Here is a 24,106-nt window from a genome sequence, read left to right on the forward strand (position 1 = left end):
AAACATTACCCAAAAATAAAAACAACCAAGATGTCCATCAACTGACAGATGAATAAACAAAATGTGATCTAGCCACACAATGGAATATTATTCAATAGTAAAAAGGAATGAATTACTAATACATGCAACCATCTCACTGAATCTTGAAAACATTATTCTAACTGAAAGAAACCAAGCACAAAATGGCACAAACTGGATGAGTCCATTTACATGTAACGTAAGAATAGGTAAATCTAGAGAGAGAGAAAGCAGACCCATGAGCTGGGGTGCGGGGGGCAAGAACGGTGAGTGAGAGCTAATGAATACAGGTTTCTTTTTCTGGAATTAGTATGCAGGCTGCACAATTCTGTGAATATATTAAAAATCACTTAATTTTACCTTAAAAAGAGTGAATTTTATGCTATGTGAATTAACACCTCAACAAAGTAGTTATAAATAAATACATATATATACACACACACAAACACAGAGAAGGACAGACGCAAACTATGACATTTTGAAGAAAGTAAGGAGGATAAGAAGAATCCTACCAATACCTCAATTTTCTTAGAAAAGTACAAAACAGGATTATCTGGAAGAGAGATGAGGAATGTAAGAGAATTGGAAGGACAGTTCATTAGTTCATGAGGATAAAGAAGTGCAAACACAGCACTTCAGGTTTCAACTGAGCATAAATACACATTCCAAATGAGGTCTCTCTCTACACAAAGTTACTTGACCAAACACAAAGAGATACTGCACAACAAAATGAGACATCATTCTCTCTTCAATCCCGGCTGATGGAAAGCAGAATACTTTATAATCAAAACTGGTCAATGTTTCTTAATTTTTAACTTTAAGATCATCAGCAACACCACTTTTACTCTTAAGCAGGCAGTAATACAACTATCTCTTCTTGTGGAATATAACAGAACCATAATTCAATATGACCACCCACCCATGTAACACATTTTTTCCAAGGGAAAGCACACCCGGTTTTACTTTGTGACCCCCACATAAATTTCTATACACTAAAGATAAAATCCTGCTGAGGCAAGTAGAGGGATCAAATACAAACTTATCAAATAGAATGAGAAATTACATGTCATATGAAACATCCTAGAACACTTTCTATTTTACAATACCACTGTATTATGAACTGGGAACTTTTCTTTTCAGTGTCTTTCAGTGTTTTACCCTACCTTAAACCATATGTCCTTTGAGATTAGTAATAGTTTGTTTCAAAAACCACAAAATGTTTCTCTTATCCCCAATTAGTTTGACTAATTATTTTAAGGCAACATTAGCTCAGTTTTAACTAGCTAAGAAGCAAAGCAGTACATACACAAAAGAAAAACTCTGTTAGCAATCAAAAGACAGAAAAAATAAAAGCCTAAGAGATAAATGAAAGGAAAAAATAACAATGGAAATCAATGAAAAGAGAAAATATATTTAAGAAGAAAATATCTTACCTCTTGAAAAATACTTAATGATGCTGATGAAGAAGAACTGTCAAACGTCTGAGCAATCCTATTACACCAGTTCAGTAGGTCCCTTAAAAAAACAAAAAAGCAAAAAAAAAAAAAAAAAGAAAGAAAAGATCAGAGGTTAAAGACATCAAGGACCTCAGGCAGTTTTTTTTTCCTTTTAACATTTTTTATTGTGAAATACAACAAATATACAAAAAAGTAATAAATTTCAAAGTACACTATAACAAGAAGTACTTATAGAACAAATTCCAGAATTTAGAATGAGTTACACTTCCACAATTTTAGGTTTTCCTTCTAGCTGCTCCAAGACACAAAGACTAAAAGAAATATCAATATAATGATTCAGGTGTCATACTCATTTGTTAAATCCTGTCTTCTCTATTATAACTCCTTCTTCTCCTTTGATCCTTCTCCCAATTTAGGGGTACTTGGGCCATGCCCAATCTAACTTTTTCATGTTGGAAAGGAGTATCAAAAATATGGAGTAGGGGAATGGAACTAGTTGCTGTTCTTGGAGAGGTTGGCCCCTCTAGGTCTTTCAGGACTTATCTGGCCTAGAAACCCATCTGGAGGTGGGAGGTTTCTGGAAAGTAATCTAAGTGCCTGAAACTATTGTAGAATCTCACATAGAGTCCTAGGTGTTCTTTATGGTTGACAAGAAAGGCTTTGGATGGGGTCTGGCAAACCACGGTAAACACTGATATTTAGCTGAAACTAGCATAAGAGTAGCCTCCAGAATAGCCTCTCAACTCTATTTGAACTCTCATAGCCACCGATATCTTATTTTGTTATATTTCTTTCCCCACTTTTGGTCAGGAAGACATTGTCAATCCTACTCAGTCAGGGCCAGGCTCATCGCTGGGAGTCTTATCCCATGTTGCCAGGGAGACGTTCTTAATTAAAAAATAAATAAATATCAAGGGCTTAGCCTATTGACTTGGGAATCCCTAATGTCTGAAACAGTATCAAGGGATTCCCTAGTGCTAAAGCTTAATAGTTGCATATTTTTTCTGCCATCAAGCAGAATTTCACTCAATTAAGTGCAATTTCACCCACTGCAGTCTGGGAGTACCAAACAATTACTATGTCTCTCCTTCTTTCTGCCAATGTGAAGACAACCATCAGGGGAAAGATTAAATGAGTAGTCCCAACCCTTCCCCTCTCTCCTACCAGGAAGTGACTTATTCTTTTTTCCCCCATCCATGGCAGACAAGGGGCAACTCCAAGAGCAAACTCCTATTCATATTTTCATTTCTCAAAGGGCAAGCCAACAACCAAAAACAGAGAGCAAAGGCACACAGCTCAGAGTATACAGCAAAATCAAAGGAGGATTATATAAGACCACAAGTATCAGAAAAGGTCATCCAGTGTCCTATGACAGAACTATGTCAGGAAGTAGCCCCACATTTGTCTTTAGATTGTTTTTTGTATGCTGTATGGCAGGGTCAAATTTCATTCTTTTTTCATGTGAGTATCCCCTTATTGCAGCACCATTTGTTTAATTTTAATTTTTTTTTTGCTTGGTTTATCATTTATTTGCTTTTCTGTTTGGGAAGTGCATGGGCACGGAATTGAACATGGGTCTCCCACATGGCCGATGAGAATTTTACCACTGAACTACCCTTGCACCCCTCTAAACATTATTTTTTTTCATTAAAATAACATTACCTTCATCAACACCTCCCTACTACCAACCATATATCTAAAAAAGGGAGACTGTTTTCCTCTGGCAACATGAAGCCCAGAAGTCGAATTCAAAACCCAACATTGTACAAATATAAGAATATTTCTGCATGAGAGGGAGCAAATGAATGTCAACACTGCAAGGCGTCAGAATGGGATGGTATACAGGGAAAAATAATCAATGCAAGCTGAAGTCTATAGTCAACAGTAACATTGTAATATTCTTTCACTCAACATAACAAAGGCAACATGTCAAAAATAAATGTGAAAAGCCAGAGATATGAGGGAATAATAAGGGATTCTTCACAGAAAAATCTGTCTTCATACAGATGGTGGCAGTGCAGGCATGGCTACGTGATTATACTGGAAACCAGTGATTTTTTTTTACTTAAGTTGGATTGTATGATGTGCAACTAAAACTATTTTTAAATGAACAGAAAGATACACATACTAGAGAAAATGAGGAGAAAGAGATGTACTGATTCATTGTTAGTCTGGAAGTAGAAAGGTGCAGCCTCTCTGGAGGGCAATGTGGTGATTCCACAGGAGGCCAGAGGTGGGGTTGCCATACATAATCCTGGAACCCCACTGCTAGGTACACCCTTGGAGGAACTGAGAGGAGGGACACAAATGGATATTTGCACACTGATGTTTATAGCAGCAATGTTTGAGATCTGGAATGGATGGAGGTATCCAAAGGGTGCATTCACTAAGGAATGGAAGTAGGAACTGTGGTATATACATACAACAGATTACTGAGCAGTTGTAAAAAGTAAAGAAGTTGTGAGACATGCAACTAAGAAAAGGAACCTTAAGGAGAATGTGCTGAATCAAATGTCAGAAACCGAAAGACAAATATTATCATGCCTCTCTCACAGACTAACTATAATATACAAAATAAGAGAACTGAAGTCAAGAGTGTAGGTTATCAGGTTGGGGCCTATTGTAAAGGTTCCTATATTGTATGCTATTATAGCAGTTACATCCATTCCAGAGTTGGGCCAATTACAATACTTGCTGTACCTGTTTGAAAGGATTTATGGGGCAATGATGGCTCAGTGGCAGAGTTCTCCCCTGCCATGCCAGAGACCTAGGTTCAATTCCCAGTGCCTGCTCATGTAAAAAACTTAAAAAAGAGAAAGAGAGGATTCCTGTACTCTAGAAGAGTCATGTTTTAATCCTGATCCAATCTTGTGGGAACAACTGTTTCTCTTAATCCCTATTCAATAATGTAGGTTGGAAACTTGATTAGGTTATCTCCATGGAGATGGGGTGCAACCAGTTGTGGGTATTAACTTGATTAGATGGAGACATGACTCCACAGATTCCAGTCTTGATTAGTTTACTGGAATCCTTTAAAGAGGAAACACTTTTTGGAAAGAACAAGATAGCCATGAGAAACACAGAGCCCACACAGCTAGAGACCTTAGGAAAGGAAGAAGGAATATCTCCCTGGAGAGCTTCATGAAACAAGAAGCCTGGAGAGAAAGCTAGCAGGTATCACCATGTTCACCATGTGCCTTTCCAGCTGAGAGAGAAACACTAACATACTGGCCTTTGGAACCAAGTTATCTTTCCTGGATGCCTTAGATTGGACATTTCTATAGCCTTGTTTTAATTTGGATATTTTCACAATCCTGGAACTAAAATTAGCAATTTATTAAATTCCCATTTTTAAAAGCCATTCCAATAAAAAAAGAAAAATGAATAAAAGAAAAAGAAAAAGAAACAAACAAACAAAAAAGCCATTCCATTTCTGGTATATTGCATTCTGGCAGCTAGCAAACTAGAACACCAGTGGTCAATGACGGGGAGGTTAGATAAGGGCTAGTGATGTATGAGTTTTGTGTGTCTTTTTTTTTTTTCTGGAATAATTCAAATGTTCTAAAAATGATCATGATGATGAACACACAACTATGTGATGATATTATGAGCCATTGTTTGTATACTTCGGATGGACTGTAGGGTACATGAAGATATCTCAAAAAAAATATTGGGGGGAAAAAACCTAACATCTCATAACCACTTAGTTCTACAAGATGACAACTTCTCAGGGAGGCAGTTTTAAATTTTTATTTTTTTATTTTTTCATTTTTTGGCATGGGCAGGCTACAGGAATCGAACCCGTGTCTCCTGCATGGTAGGTGAGAATTCTGCCATTGAGCCATCGTTGCACCACCCAGGGAGGCATTTTTTAAAATATAAATTCAAAAAAGTACCTTAGAGACAACTCTCTTCCTTCAAGGCTCAGTCTTTTGCTTTCTCTTCTGGCTTCTAAAACATTTTCAGAAGGTGCCTGCTCACATCTAACAGAATTATCATTCTGAGACTGATGTTTCTCTCCAGTAAGTTGTACATAAATGTCAAGCAGGTGATCGGTTGCTGTCAAAAGACTGGGATATCTGCTCTGAAGAACCTGACAGAGAAGAAAAAGCAGGGAAAATTTAGCAATGGATCCAGTGAATTATAAAAACATACCCAAATGGCTGCTGACACTAGTCAACCAAAATATGGATTTCTCAATGAAATCTGGCACCTTACCCTGATGACTTTTTTTCCTACCAAGAAGTCAGTTATCTGGCAATCTCACCCATCTATAAGACAGTGCAGGGTGTAGAAGCCAGATGGGAAAACGCCTCGAAGCAAATAAAGCACATGTATCGAAGTTCAAGGAATTTATTCACTGACAAATTCTTCAAACACTAATCTAATATCCTGCATAATTATAGTAAGGTTTAATATGTATATTCCAAGTCAAAAGCAAATTATAAGCAGTTAATAGGAAAAGGAAAAATAAGTTTTTTAAAGCATGGCACAATGAATATATCATGTAGGAGCTATTAATGAAAAGAAACTGATTTTTAAAAAGCAGAAAAGCACAAATATCTACTCCTATTCACTTCAATGGCTGCTATGACGTATTGCAGTATTACATTGTTATGATACTTAGTGTTCATACTATTGACTTCAAGGCTGATATGAATTTGTTCATATCACACCTAAGATATCAGGGAAATAGCATGTATGTATTAGAAATATTATGACACAATACATTTAAATTAGCTTGAAAAAAGTATATTATGGTGAAAATTTTATATAAGTAATATCCATATATTTTGGATATGTTTTGTCCACATATTTACAAAGATAAAGAACTAAAACCTTAATAGCATTTCAAGTGATAGATTTTATAAGATTTTATTTCTGCACACATTTTTTACTGAGGACTATTACAACAAATATTATTTACATTTCATATACATCAAGAAATAGTAAGGACCTAGAAAGAGTAGGATAATAAAATCCAAACTCCATTTAACAGACACAAACAGAAACCTTTGGAATACAGAATATGTTATTTTTGTATGCTCATATGTTTTCTTTCCCTTTTTTTTGTTTTGCATGGGCAGGCACCAGGAATCGAACCCGGGTCTCTAGCATAGCAGGTGAGAACTCTGCCACTGAGCCACCACAGCCCACCCTCATATGTTTACTTTTAAGTAAGGTTTACTGAGGTATAACTTATACCAGAAAATTCAGAGTCCTATGAGTTTTTGATACATGCATAGTGATGTAACTATCACCTCAAATAAGATAAAAATTTTGCCATCACCCCCAAAACAGAAAGTTTCCTTATGCCCCTTTTAAAATCAAACCCTTTCCCCCACACCCCAACCTCTGGCAATCATGAATCTGATTCCTATCCATACAGTTTTGTCTACCAACAACGTCACATAAAAGGAATCATGCACTATGTCCCTGATGTTTGGTTTCATTCACTTAGCATGATGTTTTTGAGAATCAACCAGATGTTTCTGCATATATCAGTAATTCAGCATGTTACTGCTGAGTAAAAATTCCAGTGTATGAGCACCTATTATTTTTATGATCAGGGAAAAAATATTAAAGAGCTGTTTTTACTTGGGAGAAAACGTTATCAAATGCAACAGCTTAGTAAAGCCTCAGCTATCCAGAAAAAGGGCTCTGAATAGGGAAGAACTTTAGGTACTGACCAAATAGTCATTTTCTACCTTAGCCAAAAAAGACCTTTTCTTTATTATTACCCTAAATGTCAAAAATTAAACACAATATCACTTAACGAACTAAACTAACATGTATTGCTCTATTACCAACATATATATTCTAGACATTCCTTCCCTTAATAAGCATTTATTAAGAATCTACTTTAGAGGAGGCAGGGACACCATCAAGCATACCAATACACATAACTGGAGAGAATCCCACAGGAGAAGAAATGGACAAAGAGAATATTCAAAGAAATAATGGCTGAAAACTAACAAAAGACATAAATATTTATATCTAAGACACTCAGCAAACTCCAAACAAGATACATCCAAATAGACTAACACTGTAATATTTAATATCCAAACCGTTGAATGTCAAAGACAGAGAATTCTAAAAGCCACAAGAGAGAAGTAACATACCACGTACAAGGGAGTCTCAATAAGACTAAGTACCGATTTCTCATTGGAAATCATGGAGGCAAAAAAAAAAAAAGCAGTGGAATGACATATTTAAAGTGCTGAAAACACACAAAAAGTGCCAACCAAGAATTCCGTATCTAGCAAAACTGACTTTTTAATATGAGGGCAAATTAAGATATTCCCAAATGAACAAAAGTTGAAAAACTTCATCACCACTAGACCCGTCTATAAAAGATGCTAAAGATAGTTCTGCAGGTTGAAAGAAAGGGACAATAAATAACAGATCAAAGCTGCATGAAGATATAAAGTTCTCTGGTATTGGTAATGATAGGTAAATATAAATGCCGATTTCATTGTATTTCTGGTTTGCAACTCCACTTTTTACTTCCTACATGTTCTAAAAGGCAAGTGCATAAGATGTAATGATAAATTAGTAGCTTATCGTTATATAAGTACAGCAGATGTTTTGTTTCCTAAATAGTATGTACAAGGAGGCTTTAGCCACAGTGCATTTATTCAGGAGATTGGTGCTAAGATTTATTAGTACATCCAGAAGCTCAGAACTTCTCAAAATCAACAATTAAAATATGACATGTGTCACATAAGTAGGGGACAAGTAGTCCTGATGCATTTCCTATGAGCAAAATGACTCAGTAATGTTCATAACAAGAATGAAAAGATGAGCTCTCACTTTTACAAAAGACAGTAAGAAAGATGTAGCTGCTAAATGTTTTTTATCTTCTCAATCCTCAGTAAATCACACCTAAATGGAATGTCAGTCCTCTTTTTAAAGAACTGACTGGTAATTTAAGTCTAAACACAAAACACTTGAATGTCAGACTGCAAAATAAAGAGCTGCGTTGTGACAGAGCAATTCAGCCAACATTAACTAAGTGTCAGGCACTGGGTGGATGCTGTGGATACAAAGACGAACAAGCTATTAGAGGGGCTTACAGTTAGGGGTGCAGGAAAGTGAGGAAAAATGACATGTTAAACTCAGAAATAAACAACCGCAATGCAGAGTGAGATAATAAATTCTTAGTTGCAATACAGGTAGAAGAGTTATAAAATCATACCTACAAGGAAAGGCTTCTGAGAGGTTATATGATCAACCTCTTTCCACTAATATGGTGAGCTAGATACCCTAGAAGTCCCCCATACTAAAAATGCTGGATAAAATACTTAAATGTTAAGGTGATCAAGGACCAAACCAAGCTAAACCAAATCAACTCAAAAAAAAAATTTTAAAACTAGAAAAAAAAGGAAAAGTAAAACAAAACACTAAACCTATCAATTGTCCTAGGACATATGTAACGTCCATCAATGAACACAGTTTAGATTTAGATCAGGACAAAGAGGAAAAACCATCGGATCTACACAAAGATTGAGATGAATTAAAGGCAGAGTTTTCCTTCCCACCACAGAACTAAAGCCCCCAAAGGGATAAAATCTCAATAAAACGGTGAACTAGGTTAAAAACAACCCATTCTACAGAGGAAGATAGCAAGAAAAATAGTCTATTTAACTATGTCTCCTGATAGTGGGGGGGTAAAAAAAATTTCAGCTGAGATTTCAATCGCCTAGCCTTACCAAAGATGTCAATTATTCTACCTATGTAATTCCAAAAATCTTAAACCAATCTTTTAAATTGGTTCTTGGGTCAGTCACCTCCAGTATTTTTTTTTTATATATATATATATATATATATATATATATATATTCTCTCTGGGGAAAATACTTATTCCAACCTCTAAACTGTTCCATGGAATATGAGCCCCCCACTGAAAATAACCATGAACAAGAATCAATAGATTTCCAATAGCAAAAAACAAGTAGCATAATGACATTAGTGATGAGAATTATTAGATACTGAGAATATAATATTTCAAGAAAAAAAAGAGAATATCAAAGACCAAATAAAGAATCAGAAAGAAACTTCCAAAATGATCAAGCCAATCAGCAAACAAAACAAATAAATAGAACTTTAAGAATAAAAATTAGAATAGTGAATAAATGAATTAAGCAAAGATTAGCCACAGCGAAGAGAATTTCTAAACTGGAGGATTAGACATGAAGACAAAGCAGAAACATAAAAAGAGATAAAAAACACAAGTGAAAAAACAGGAGAATAGACCAAGATGTCTAATATATAACTAATCAGGTTCAGAAAGTCATAAAGCAAAGCATCCTTCCCATGCCTATATTACCACCAACAACAGTTCATTTGCTGTTCTGCAAGATGAAGTGTTAGAGGAGTGGGAATCTTTCCAAGTAATGATGTAAACACAAGGGAGGAGGGAAGCACCACAGTAAGGCATATATGTTAACAATCTAGGATAACCTGCAATACTTACAAAATGGATCAATATATAAAATCTATAAAATGATTCATCGTTACTTCCAGGAAGATGGCACAGTTTAAAAAAAAGTTAACAAAAAAATAAATAAATAAAAGGAAGAAAAGAAAGTAAAAAAAAAAAGATGGCACAGTTCATCCCTGCTCCATGGAAAAGCTAGAAAAGTAACAGAAAACAACCAGGACAGCGATTCCAGGCCGCAGATGGCCAGAGAGGGTCTCTATACTACATAAAGAGGACCTGGTTGAAAAAGCTGACTAACTGAGATGCAAAGAATCGAGGACCACAGAGCTAGTGCAAAGAGCCTACTGCACCCCTTTCCAAAGGGAGACCCAGAGCTGTAAGGAGTGGACAGGGAGGTGGGGACTCGGAAATAAGCCAAGCAGCAATCCTTGAATGTGCCACACCCATGCCTGCAGTCCCCACACCTCCAAAGACCCAAACACCACCGCCCCGTCCCACCCCAGGACCATGCATCCTCACTGGGCGAACACCCATGTCCCCCGCTCCCCATCCCTGATTAATACCCCCACAGGTGTTCACATGTGGATCCGTGCAAACCTCCTGCCCCACGCATGTGCACACAACCATCCTGGCCAACTGTGACCCCCATACCTGCGCCGTGGTTCCGTGCGTGGGCACAACTCCCCCACTACTGTCCCACCCCCCTGCAACGCAACCCCCATGCCCAAATATCCACAACCCAATGCCGCAGGCATGCATCCATGCCATGGCCACACAACCACCCGCATGCACCCAAGCCATGCCCTCCCACTCCCCGCCACTTGCACACCAGACACCAGCGCCCTGCACAGCCCCAAGATCTGCCTCCAACTGTGTCCTTCTTCCATGTCCCCAACACCATGCCCTGCCCATGCACTGCAAGACCTGCCTAAGCTGCATCCCGCCCTCACAGCTGCCAAGTTATCCTTCCACAACCCTATACCCCATAACAGCATGCTACTGGGCACCCGCATAGCTTATCCACCCCATGCCCCATCCTGTTTCCTACCCCATGCCTGTCCCACAAGTATAAAACTTAAGATTAGTGAAGGAACTCAACTTCCAAAGGAACCCTATCAAGATAATTACATGCCTCAAAGACAACAGAAAATCACAAAGCATATGGACATGCAGACAGTTATAGACAAGACTAATGACCAAATTAAAATACTGGAGGAGACACAAACTTTGGAACAACTAATCAAAGGTGTTCATACAACTCTACTAAATAAATTCAATGGGTTGGCTAATGACGTAAATAATATCAAAAAGACACTAGAAGAGCTTAACGAAGACTGTGAAAGAATAAATAGAAAAATAGCAGATATCACAGAGACGAAAGATACTGTGGACCAAATAAAAACCCAAAAAAATATAATAGACATACAAGAGCAAATTTGAAGAGGAAGAAGAAAGAATCAGTGAATTAGAGAAGAGGACAACTAAAAGATTTTGAACACACAAAAGAACAAATGGCAAAAAAGATAAAAAAAAAACTGAATTGGATCTCAGGAAAATGGACAACATGAAGTGCACAAATACAAGAATCATTGGTTTTCCAGAAGGAAAAAACGGCTAGGAAGATTAATTGAGGAGATAATGGGAGAAAACTTCTCAACCCTTATACAAGACATAAATATGCAAACCAAACAAGTTGAAAGAACCTCAAATAGAATAAATCCAAATACGTCTACTCCAAGAACCAAATTAATCAGCCTGTTAAATGTTTAAAGAGAAGCAGAAAATTCTGAAAGTGGCAAGAGAAAAGCGAGCTACTCCATACAAGGAAAACCACATGAGACTAAATTCGGACTAGTCCACAGGTACTGGGGAAGCAAGAAGGCAGCGGTATGATAAATTTAAGATTCTAATAGAGAAAGACTTCCAGCCAAGAATTCTGTACCCAGCCAAAGTGTCCTTCAAATGTGAAGGAGAGATTAAAATTTTCACAAACAAACAAATACTGAGAGAATCTGTCAACAAGAGACTGGCCCTATAAGAAATACTAAAGGGAGTTCTGTAAGCTGAAAATAAAAGACGGGATATGGATGGAGGAGGGCACAGAATGGAAGCGTACCAAGAAAGGTAACTTAAAGGATAAAAAGATAAAGAGGGGGAAAAATATACAGATCTCACAAATAAAATTCAAAGGATAAGACAGTAGATTCATGAAATGCCCTTACAGCAATAACTTTGAAAGTTAACACACTGTACTCACCAATTAAAAGACACAAATTGGTAGAACTAGATTTTAAAAAATGATCTGCTATATGCTGCTTACAAGAGACTCATCTTAGATCCATGGAAACAAGCAGATTGAAGGTGAAAAGATGGAAAAAGATGTTTCATGCAAGCTGTAACCAAAAGAAACAAGGAACAGCTATACTAATATCAGACCAAACAGACTTCAAATGTAAAGAAGTCAAAAGAGACAAAGCTGTGTTCCAGTAGACTTGTTTCTTGAAGATCACTATATAATGATATAGCTTTTACAATGTGACTGTGGAATTGTGAAACTTTGTGTCTGATGCTCCTTTTATCTAGGTTATGAACAGATGAGGAAAAAATATGAATATAAAGCAAACAAATATTAGGTTAAAATATACTGGGTAGATTGAAATACTAGTGGTCAATGAAAGGGAGGGGCAAGGGATATGGTATGTATGAAGTTCCTTTCTGGTTTCTTTTGCTGGAGTGATGCAAATGTTCTAAAAAATGATCATGGTAATGAATACACAACTATGTGATACTGTGAGACACCGATTGTATACTATGTATAGAATGTATACGTGTCAAGATTTTTCTATTTGAAAAAAAAAAAAGTACTGGCAAAGTCCCTTGAGGGATGGGAGGAAAAAATATGGAACTACTAAACTTTACCACCAGGGAAACCCCTAATACTGTCTGAAGCATTAGGGGCTCTCAAGTCAAGAGGCCACGCCCTTGATCTTGAGGCTTGCTCCTGCAAAGCTCATGTATGTAGCTGAGAAGCTTAGCCTACCTATAATTATGCCTAAGAGTTACTTCCAGAGGGCCTCTTTTTCTTTAAGTCCAACTCCACAAGTGAAATCACTACTCTTCCCGCTACATGTGTCATGACATCCAGGGGTGAAAGTCTCCCTGGTGGCGTGGGAGGTGACTCCAAGGGAAGAGCTTGGTGCTGGCACTGTGGAATCAACAATAGCTTCCTGACCAAAAGGGAGAAAAGAAGTGTAACAAATAATATAGCAATGTCTGAGAGAGTTGAGACAGAATCAGGAGGCTACTCCTACACAAGCTTCAGCTAGATATTGCTAGTTATCATGGTTTGCCAAACCCCAACCAAAAGCATTCCTGCCAACACTAAAGAATACCTAGCATTTCATCTGAGATTTTACAAAGGTTCCATGCACTATATTATTTTCCAGAAACCTATAACCTCCAGTTGGGTTCCTAGGCCAGGTAAGTCCTGAAACCCAAAGGGGCCAGCCTCTCTAGAACATTAACTCATTTCATTCCCCTATCCCATATTATCAACATGAAAAAGTTAGAATGGGCATAGCCCAAATACCCCTAAATACTGGGAAAATCATTATATTGATATTTCATTTAGTTTATAGTGTTTTGGAGCAGTTAGAAGGAAAAACCTAAAAAAAATTGTGGAACTTGTAATCCATACCAAACTGAAAAATGTTCTATAACTAACTGTCGTGGTAAGCATTAAAATTTAGTGCTTTTTTTTTTGTATATATGTTACTTTGCACACTGAAACAAATAATAAAAATAAGACAAAAATTTAAAAAAAAATGATTCATCTCTATTTTTTTAAGACCCAGATCACAATGTATATTAACTTGAGTGCCAGTTTGAAAGGATTTATGTACCCTAAAAAAGCCATGTTTTAATCCTGATCAATCTTGTGAGAGCTATAATGGTTTCTTCTAATTCCTATTCAGCACTATAGGTTGGAAACTTGATTAGGTTATCTCCATGGAGATATGGCTCAATTGTGGGTGTTAAACTTGATAAGATGGAGACGTGTCTCCAACCATCCTATGTGGGTCTTGATTAGTTTGCTGGAATCCTATAAAAGAGAAGGCATTTCAGAGAGAGTTGCAGAACCAGGACAGAAGGACAAGAAAAGCAGAGTCCACCAGCCAGTGACCTGTGGAGATAAAGAAGGAAAATGCCTCCAACGGAGCTCATGAAGCAAGAGGCCTGGAGAAGAAGCTAGCAGAAGCTGTGTTCACCATGTGCCCTTCCACTTGAGAGAGAAAACCTGAACTTCATCAGCCTTCTTGAATCAAGGTATCTTTTCCTGGATGCCTTAGATTGGACATTTCTATAGACTTGCTTTGGGACATTTTCATGGCCTTAGAAATGTAAAATTGTAACTTATTAAATTCCCCCTTTTTAAAAGCCATTCCATTTCTAGTATATTGCATTCCAGCAGCCAGCAAACTAGAATAACTTGTGAACTGTAAAAGGTATTAGTTACAAATCAATTACTAAAAAGATTCTTTATGGACAACTGGGTTAATTTAAATATAGCCTGAGAACTTACATGATACTGAGGACTTACTGTTCATTTTATTGGGTATAATATGACAGTGGTTATATATGTAAATGCCCTTAATTTTTTAGAGATCCATACTCAAGTATATCCAGGGGTGAAATGTTAAAGAGTTTGCTTTAAAATACTTTACCAAAGAAAAAGTAATAGATGAAGCAAATACTGTAAAATGTTAACACATAAGTTTAGGTTGATAAGTATTTTTATGGTTCATTATACTAGTCTCTTTACTTTGCTGTATGTTTGAAATGTTCCATAATAAAAAGTAAAAGAGAAAGCATTAATAATTTATTAAATTAGAATATTAGAAATTACAATTTCTAATAAACACATACCTCATTCAGTTCTGTCTTATCCATGTTATCCAGGTGAATTTTGGTCCAATATTTGTCTAACAAAGCAGCATGACTATTTAGTGGTCGATACCAATTTCCTCCACAACTCAAGAGTCTACATTTCAAAATAAAAAACAGAATCATGTAAAGTCCCCAATTTTAGTCTTGAACTATGCCTTTGCTTTACCTCACAAAATGAATAATATTTATGATCCCTTCTGCCAGATACTGCTGAGCTTATGAGGCAGATGACAAATCAAAGACTGACCCAAGTTTGACTCTTTTCCTTTATTAGAGCTTTAACCAATGCAAATCATTCTATGAGGTATGTGTTTTTATCTCAATGACATGTTCTTCCTTAACCATAAATAACTTCGGAAAGAGAAAACATAACCCAAGGCCCACATCATTAAAAATAAGTTCATTGTTAGAAGAAGATACAACACCTGAAATTATAAAAATTTCTAGAAGAGAAGAAAGTAGAGGGAGAATATTTGTTATACCTAAGCCAGTTAATATAATCCTCACAAGTGTCCTGAAAGTGTCATTCTCTTCTTATAGCACATGAGGACGAGGAGAGCAATGTTATTTGCCCATCGAGTTGTGACTTCAAATTACAGAAATCTATCCATGACGTTCTAAAATTCTGCAGGAACTCTATAAACGTAATAGGAAAGAACTCTACTATCTCTACAAATAAGATCAGGGTCTATTAAAATCAAGAGGATACTTTATTTATATATGCTTATGGTTAAACTAACCAAGATATCCATTTTGGGTGGTTCTAAGTGTATGGTTTTTGTTTTCTTACATAAATTTAAAAAAAATTATGGGGGCAGGCAAGGTGTTCCTTGAGCACTGTTAAGTTAGCTCCAGATGCCACCTGGTGGTAAAAGTTCATTGAGGTACAGGAAACCTCTATATAACCACTAAATATAATCTTATGTTAGTTTTATTCTGGGTTATTTTAAGGCTTGAGAGAACCTAGCATTTCTCCATCTTCACAACTAACATTTGAAGTGGGTATTATTAGCTCCATTACAACCACAGGCAAGCTATACACAAGGACTATGTGTCAACAACAGGCCTGGGGCTATTGGACAACACTATCTCATCCCTGATTATTACTGAAAACAAGTTTAAGTTTTTTAGATGTTACATATTTTTAAGTGGAATTTTAAAAAAAGATGATAACCAAATTGGTTATCGTCATTAACAGTTAAGAAAGAGAAAGTTGGGTCTGTCATCAGTTCCAACCAACCTCGCTTAAGGAGAGAATTCTATTCCAGTACTTCTGTACTCAACATTCTAGGATGTGCACTAATGAGGAAGAAGCTCTGGAGTGGGAATAGAAGGGTTAATAGGACCTACCTCCTGGTTGCAAAGAACTGAAATCCAGGAGCCACTTTCAGACAGTCACCTCGGCCAGGAATCAAGAGCTCTCCATTCTCCAAGAGAGGGATCAGCACAGAAACCTAAATCACAAAACCCCACCGATGAAGCCATTAAGACAGAAATAAAAAAATAATAAAAATAAAAATAAAAAACCCTCCCTCTCCAAATGATGAATACATCTTTAGAAGAAACTCCATTTCTCATAGTACAAAGTAGGGTCAAAACACAGATGTAATGTCTGAGCTACCTACACCCGAGCACACCAGTGCAACCACCACTGTACCATCTACTCATCAGCAAACAGTCACTGAGTAGCCACTATGGACCAGAAAAGAAAAGCAATAAGGAATAAACTTAGCAAAGTTTTAAAGCACAGAGTCTTATAGGAGATGACAGATGAGAAATCCACTGTGATAACATGGCCAGGACTCCTCAGGGATGTACAAAGTGATATATGAAGATAAAAGGTGATTCTGAATCAGAATGCAGTCACTTAGAAGCAGGATAATGAACCCTTTCCAGAAGTAACAACATTCACTGCGTCTTAAAGTATGAGCAGGAAATAACCAGGTTTGGTGGAAGAGAATTGGCATACATACTCCAGGCAAAAATATTCAAATGCATAAAAGTTTATATGCCTAAGAGCATGGCATGAAAGAACTTCAATATCACTGAGGTGAAATGTGGACATGAAGCAGTGGAAAGATAGAAGACTTAGAGGTAGCAAGGACCCAATCATAAAAGGCCTTCTGTGCCGAGCTTAAGAGAACTTTTTTATGAAAGGATGATTTTAAACTGGGAAAAAAATATTTTTTATTTTAGAAAACCAACTGTGCAGCAGTATGGAAGATAAACTCAAAGGGACCTAGCCTGGAGGAAAGGAGACCAGGAAAAGAAAAAATTAAAGAGATCCATATTAAGGCAGTGGATGAGAAGAGAACAGAATAAAGAGAAAAGGAAAAAGAAATAAGTAATATGGGGAATTCCTATATTTCTGATTGAAGGATATAGGAAAAAGGAGATATCTAATTACTGGCTTGGTAACAGTATGTCAGAAAAAACTGACTTGAGAAAGAGCAAAGCAGGGGTGGGAGGTAGGAGAGATAATGCATAGTGGGTGCAAGGTTTCTGTTTGGGGTGACAGGAAAGTTCTGGTAATGGATGGTGGTGAGGGCAGCACAATTTTGTGAATATGATTAATCCCACTGAATGGTATGCTTGGGACTAGATGAGATTTGAAAACTCATGTTGCATATATGTTTCTATATATTAACAACAACAAAAAAGGACAAAAGAGACAATGAAATTAAATGTACTACACGTCCTGGACTCAATTTAATAATTCATATTAATTTATATATTCTGGAGATATATTCTGGAGCAGTTAGAAGGTAAAATCTGAGATGATAGTATGGTAGTCCATGACAAATTCTGGGATCTGTCCTGTAACTACTCATTGAAGAGTGCTTTGAAAACTATTGTTTTTTTCTTTCTTTGCTTTATATATATGTACAAATAAAAAAATAAAAAATAATAACAGTAATAATGAAAGGAGAAAAGATTCAAAAATATATGAAAAAAATGGACCATATGTTGAAAGTCTTATAGTAATATAAAAGTTCGAACTCTATTGTATATTCTTTCTTGTTTTTAGGAAATATATATGGAACTATTATACGTTCAAGCAGCATATTGTATACAATATACTCTCAAATGGTTAGTAAATTAAAAGAGAAACAGAGAGAGAGAAAAAAACAAACAAAAAAGATACGAAGGAAGGGAGGGAGGTAGAGACAGACACAGCAAACATGGCAAAATGTTAAAATTCTTCCACCTGGGTTTCAGGGGTGGGAGGAATATGTTGGCATTCTCTGTATGGGTCTCTTTTATTTTTGTAACTGCCCTGTAAGTTTGAAATTATTTCAAAATAAAATATTAAAGAGAGAAACAAAACCAAAATTCAATGAATACTTTTAAACTGGACTTGTGTCTACATTTCAGTTTTATTACTGACGTTTCATTGGTAGAAGTCAGCCTAAACTCTAGGCTTAAGAAAATTGAGTTTGCAGTCCTACTAAACTGAGATCACGACCCTAAAACATAGGACTGTGAGAACCAATATTCCCAGGACATGTATATCATAACACTGTAAAAGCATCAGATATCATAGTAATTTTAAGCCAGTCTTTTCCTCACACATACACTCTTTCTTTCATATTCACAAGCAATAAGTCCATATGCTGTTAACTTGAGGGTTCATCTTAAAATTAAAACCAACCACAGCGAAATCTGTCCATAGAAAGAATTTTCCATTCTGTAAAACATTTTTTTGTCCTACTTTACAGAATACAGAAGATATACAGACTGCCTCCATGGCTGAATTTTATACACAAAGATGTGGTCTTTTAAAGACCAAATATACATGCAGTATATTTTTCTTAATGGAACAAGGACAAGCACACTCTTATTATATCACCTTTTCCTTCATTTCTCCTCAGCCCACTATTCTACAGCAGCCAAAGCTGGGCAGCAGGATCTCAGTGTTCTCAATGCACCTATAACATGGTTAAGATGTTTTCCACCTGGCCTATTCTTGGATAGAATATAAAGCTGCTCACTTCAACTACAAGAAGTATAAAAGTACAGAATACAGGAAAGAGCACAAGAAGAGTTTTACACATTCTCCATCAAACAAAAGACCAGCTGAATAATCCAGGAGCTCAAATCAGATTAGGGAGACAATGATGAATGAGCTTCCTACAACAGTAACATCTCTAATCAAACACATTTTTGTTTAAATCATCCCCAGAATTACTATTAACAAAATGTTCTTCAAAGAAAGGAAGGGACAGGAGGCAATGACCACTGAGATAACATACCACATCTAGGGGGGCATAGTCAATGTCCTCCAGAAGGATCCAGTGGCCCTTGGTGGCTGCCTGGGTCAGGGTGCCAGGTTGCCACACAAACTCTCCCGGGACATCTGTACAGCGATACATCCCCAACAGCATCTGCAGAAAGAGGATAAAGTAATTACTCAAAACACATACCTGAGATCCCAATGCTACATACATCCTTTGGTTAATCCTGCTAAATTTCTATAATGAGTAAGTAGGCACTTGAGGTTTATGCAGCTTGGCCCCATCAGTTACTTGCAAGACCATTAACTGCTCTTATTTTCCCTTAGTATATATATTTATGTATGCATACATACATGCACATACACACACACTACATATACTACATACTACGTATATGCTATGATAGACTATATATATTACATACAATATATACTATATACTCACTATATATACACTCAAATGCAAATTACAAGCACGCCAATCCTCCAAAACTTGTCATTTCTTAATTACCTTACTGTCAGTCTGATCTCCAAGCTGGACTTTCAGAAGTTGAGGAGGCTTCCTTCTACCAGTCATTGCAGCTAAATATCCAACTAAGGAAGTTTTGCCACATCCTATTGGTCCTTCCAACAATACAGCATTTTGCGAAGCCACTGCCATAGCCAGGGTCTGAAGATTTTTGCAGACTGATTCAACCAGCACATAAGACCTAAGGGCCAGTTCCTCTTCACATGAAGAATTTCTATTACTAGCCTAAGGAGGCAGTGATAAATAAAAGGCATGTCAAGAAAAGTCTCTTCCAAAGGAATACGAGTTAATGTCTACAATGCTTCCCCACTGACCTTACATAAACCTCTGCCAGAAAACAGTTAATACCAGGAAATCCCATTTATAGGTTGGTATACATCCAAAAGTTCTGAAAGTAGCCACTGGAACAAATTTTTGCACACCAATGTTCCTAGCAGGCTTATTCACAATTGCCAAGACACAGAAGAAACCCAAGTGTCCATCAACCAACGAATGGATAAATAAAACATGCTTTATACATATAATGGAATATCATTCAGCTGTAAAAAGAAATAAAGTTCTGATTCACGTAACAACATGAATTAACTTTAAAGACATCACAATGAGTGAAACAGACCAGACATAAGACAGAAAAGGACAAATATTTTATAACATCATTGGTATGAAATAATTCAAATAAGCAAACTCACAGAGTCAGAATCTAGAATACAGGTTACCAGGGGACAAAGTGGGGGGTAGGGAATGAGGAGTGAACGCTTAAATTGTACAGTTTCTATTTGGGAAGATTATAAAGTTTGTTAATGGCACAACATTGTAAACATTGTCAACAGCACTGAATTATATATTTAAATATGGTTAGAAGGGGAAATTTTAGGTTGTATATGTTCCTAGGATAAAAATTTTTAAAAAACCATGACGGTACAACACAAAATGAATGCTAATGTAGACAATGAACAGTTAATAGGACAATTGTAAAAGTGTTCTTTCATGAGTCGTAACAAATGCACCATACTAATGCAAGGTGTTAATTACAGGGTGGTATATAGGAACTCTGTATTTTATGCATAATTTTTCTGTAAACCCACAACTTCTCTAATTAAAAAAAAGAAAGAATGTGCTGAGAATGGGAAAAATTGGCAGGAATATAAAAAATATATAAATGATCATGAATTTATAGTTGTTGAAGCTAGATGAGGAAAAAGAAATCTAGGAAAAGTAGAGTGATTAATAACTTTTAAGGGATGCAACCTTTTAAACATGGCTAGTTCCCTAAAGATATGTTAGGACAAAAAGGGAGATTTGGGCTGGAAGCTCTTGAACTTCCCTGGGGGCTTTAAAAAGGGACACAATTACTGATTATATATGTAAAATGGAACAATCATATGGTAAGAATGTTTATGTTGGATGTTGGTATGTTTAATTAAAAAAATAAATTTAAAAAAAAAGGGACACAACAGGAATATCAGAGAGAAGGGCCCTGGGTGAAATTCTCTTAATCTCTATGTGAACACTTCCAAAAATGGAATAACAATTTAACAAACTCAATATGGCTCACATCTGGTACCCCAAGCCAGTCAAAGGAACAAGCACATTCAGTTTTTAGGCAAGTGTGTGCATGCCCTACTGAGGCCAACACACCTGCTCTCCATGTGTGGGTGGCCGCCCAGGCAGTACCACGCCACAGACAGCGGTCACCCTATCGGAAAGGTCGGCTGAAACAAGGTGTCCCTGTAAGTACTGCAGCTCCTTCTCCTTACGCCAAAGGGAGGTTTCTGGATTGGCCAAAACCAAGGCCTTCTCCAAGTCCTGCAGCTGGGCCTCTTCTAGCAACCTGAGGAAAACCAGGATCTCATCAGTTACTTTACTGAGCAGTAAAGCCCCATCAATATCTCCAGGAAAGTTTATGCTTACCTCAACCTGAAATGGATCAATTCCTCACTACTGAAAATCTTCTTAAGGAATGATAACTTGTGCTCTTCATTCATACAGGTGACTAAAGCAAGGCAATTGGCTGTGAACCTGAAGGAGAAAAAAATATGCACGTAAATTCTACTTACCTCCAGTTGAGTCTAAAGAATAAAGAAAATTTACCTGCCAACTGAACACTAGAAAAGGAAATCTCAAAAAGTTATTATAATAAGCATTGTAAGGAGAAAATGCAAATTAAGTATGATGAATTCACTTGACTGAACATGAACAAGGTAGAACTCCATTCTGATAAAACTAAGCCATGATGATTATGTGCTCACATTTCATATCATCTCATTTTCTTCTGAAGCAACACATGATTAAGGAAAGTGAGTAAGAACCTAAAAGGTGCAAAAATTTTAAATGGTTTCCTTTCCCTCCTCCCCACACACAATTCCACACCCCCTCTACTGTTCCCACACTAGAAGCACAGGAAATGTCCAATAGCTACACACCAGCGGACCAAAGTGTCATGACTTCTGAGGAGAGGGATGCACACACTCCAGTCCCAAAGCTCCCGGAACACAGATTGCTCTTGCTGCAGAAACTTGTAGGCCGCTTCCATTAGGTCCCGGAGCTTCATCCGCCTGCGCCCGTAACGGACTGGATTAGCATCTGAACTCTCTAGGAAGAGTCTCTGAAAGACTGGTGATGTGTCCTTAAAATATCTCAGGGCAAACCTTCAGAAAGAAAGAGAATTAGAGAATTTTCATTTGTTAGTAGGAATAAGTACACAACTCTAATCTGGGACAAAATAGCAGAATATAACAGGAGTTCCCAAGAGTCTGGGAACAAAGAAAGATGAATGCTAAATACACTTAGTCCTAAAACTGTATCCTGTTCAAGTTCAGGATCCAGGAATAAGATGTAAGAGGATGCAAAAGCCTAAAGCGATTTCCTCAAAAGCAGAGGTACTTATTCCAAGTGTTTACTACTGAAAATGCATTCATTTTCAACAAACATTTATTGAATTCTTAATGTGAGCCAGACTGTGCCAAGTCCTGGAGAGCCAAAACAAAGGCGATTCGTTCCTTGAGGAGCTCGCTATTAAGATAGCCACTACAGAAACAAGAGGCATAAAGCAAAAAAAAGACTCAACAGAACCTGGTGCAGCCAAGAAGACACGTTGAAATTGCATCTTAAAAGATAATGCAGAAATCATGACAGTACGAAGGAAAAGGCCATTCCAGGCAGAGGAAAGAAAAAATTCAAGAAAAAAAATCAGCCCGGTGTGTCACCATGTGTGACAGCTGAAGAACAGGGAGAAGATGTCACCTGGCAGAAAATAAGGATGAAGAGAAGGGTAGGAGCCAGATCACACAGAGCCTCAGGCTGTGGTAGTTAGATTCCGTTGTCAACTTGGCCAGGTGAAGAAGCCTAGTTATACTGCAGTGGACAAGAGCCGATGGCATGTGACCTCATCTGTTCCTAATTACATCTGCAGTCGGCTAGGAGATGTGCCCACTGTAATGAATAATGTTTGTGTAAACTAGCTGGTGCTTAAATGAGAGAGATCAACGTAGCACAGCCCAAGCAGCTCAGCATTCTTCATCTTAGCACTTGCAGCCCAGCCCAGGTCTTTGGAGATGCAGAAAGGAATCACCCCGGGGAAAGTTGTCGGAACCCAGAGGTCTGGAGAGTAGGCCAGCAGAGATCACACTGTGCCCGCCCACGTAAAAAAGAACCTCAGTTGAAAGTCAGCTGCTTTTCCTCTGAAGAACTAATGAAATAAATTGCCTTTTATTAAAAGCCAATCCGTCTTTTAATAAATGCGTTGCATTCCGGCAGCTAGTAAACTAGAACAGATTTCAGTACTGGAGTGTGGAGCGCTGCTGAGGTTTGCAAATACCAGATATGCTGGAACTGTTTTTTGGATGGCTAAGGGGAAAATTTTGGAGGAACTGTGAAGAGAATGATGGAGAAGTCTGGGAGTACTGGAAGAGACTGTTGATGTAAATGGAACCACTGCCAATCTGGACAAAGCGGGACACAAAAGGGATAAATTGGAACTTGCAGAGTGAGAACCATGGAAGTTCGGGTCTGCAGCCAAGAAACCTCAGCCAGGGCAGTGGACCCACCCATATACATGGAGAGGGTGAATTTATCCTGAAAGGCGAGGATGAGTCTCCCACCTCATTGCAGTGGAAGAGTTGTGCAGCCTCAGGCCTGGAAGAAGGTACAGCACGCCCCTTGGGGAACTGGGGAGAGCCTGGTTGCCACCACATGGAAGGGTTGAGCATGTGCCCCGGAAATGGCAGAAAGCCCAGATGTGGCCCCAATGCCTGGACAGAGTGGAGCTGAGAAAAAAGTGGTCTCCTCAATGTTCCCCAAGGTTAATTTGGAAAGAGGCGGGCCACTGCATAGGCCCTTGGAAGGGGTAGGACTGCCACTTTCTAAAGCCGAAGGATAAATGACTTTCAGACTTTGAAATCCAATGGCATTTGCCCTACAGGTTTTACATCTGTGTTCCTTTCAATTTCTCCTTATGGAAATGAAAATCTGTATCCTGT

The 24,106-nt window shown here is 37.5% G+C and overlaps 1 protein-coding gene across 3 annotated transcripts in view; it reads right to left on the reverse strand.

The window, feature by feature from the left end:
• The window catches only part of MDN1 (midasin AAA ATPase 1), a 204,551-nt gene that overhangs the window by 148,045 nt on the left and 32,400 nt on the right, over nt 1–24,106 (reverse strand). For 2 of the 3 annotated variants that reach the window (XM_077162406.1, XM_077162405.1), the window contains exons 3-11: nt 22,052–22,276; nt 21,540–21,647; nt 21,267–21,459; nt 19,611–19,853; nt 19,119–19,250; nt 16,216–16,319; nt 14,845–14,959; nt 5,372–5,568; nt 1,452–1,533 (exon numbers count right to left, since the gene is read on the reverse strand). In XM_077162406.1, coding sequence (XP_077018521.1) covers nt 1,452–1,533; nt 5,372–5,568; nt 14,845–14,959; nt 16,216–16,319; nt 19,119–19,250; nt 19,611–19,853; nt 21,267–21,459; nt 21,540–21,647; nt 22,052–22,276 — 1,399 coding nt within the window. The remainder of the gene's footprint in view (nt 1–1,451; nt 1,534–5,371; nt 5,569–14,844; nt 14,960–16,215; nt 16,320–19,118; nt 19,251–19,610; nt 19,854–21,266; nt 21,460–21,539; nt 21,648–22,051; nt 22,277–24,106) is intronic. The other variant, XM_077162407.1, reaches the window with a different exon arrangement.

The sequence above is a fragment of the Tamandua tetradactyla genome, chromosome 5 (assembly GCF_023851605.1).
Source record: "Tamandua tetradactyla isolate mTamTet1 chromosome 5, mTamTet1.pri, whole genome shotgun sequence".
NCBI lineage: Eukaryota > Metazoa > Chordata > Mammalia > Pilosa > Myrmecophagidae > Tamandua > Tamandua tetradactyla.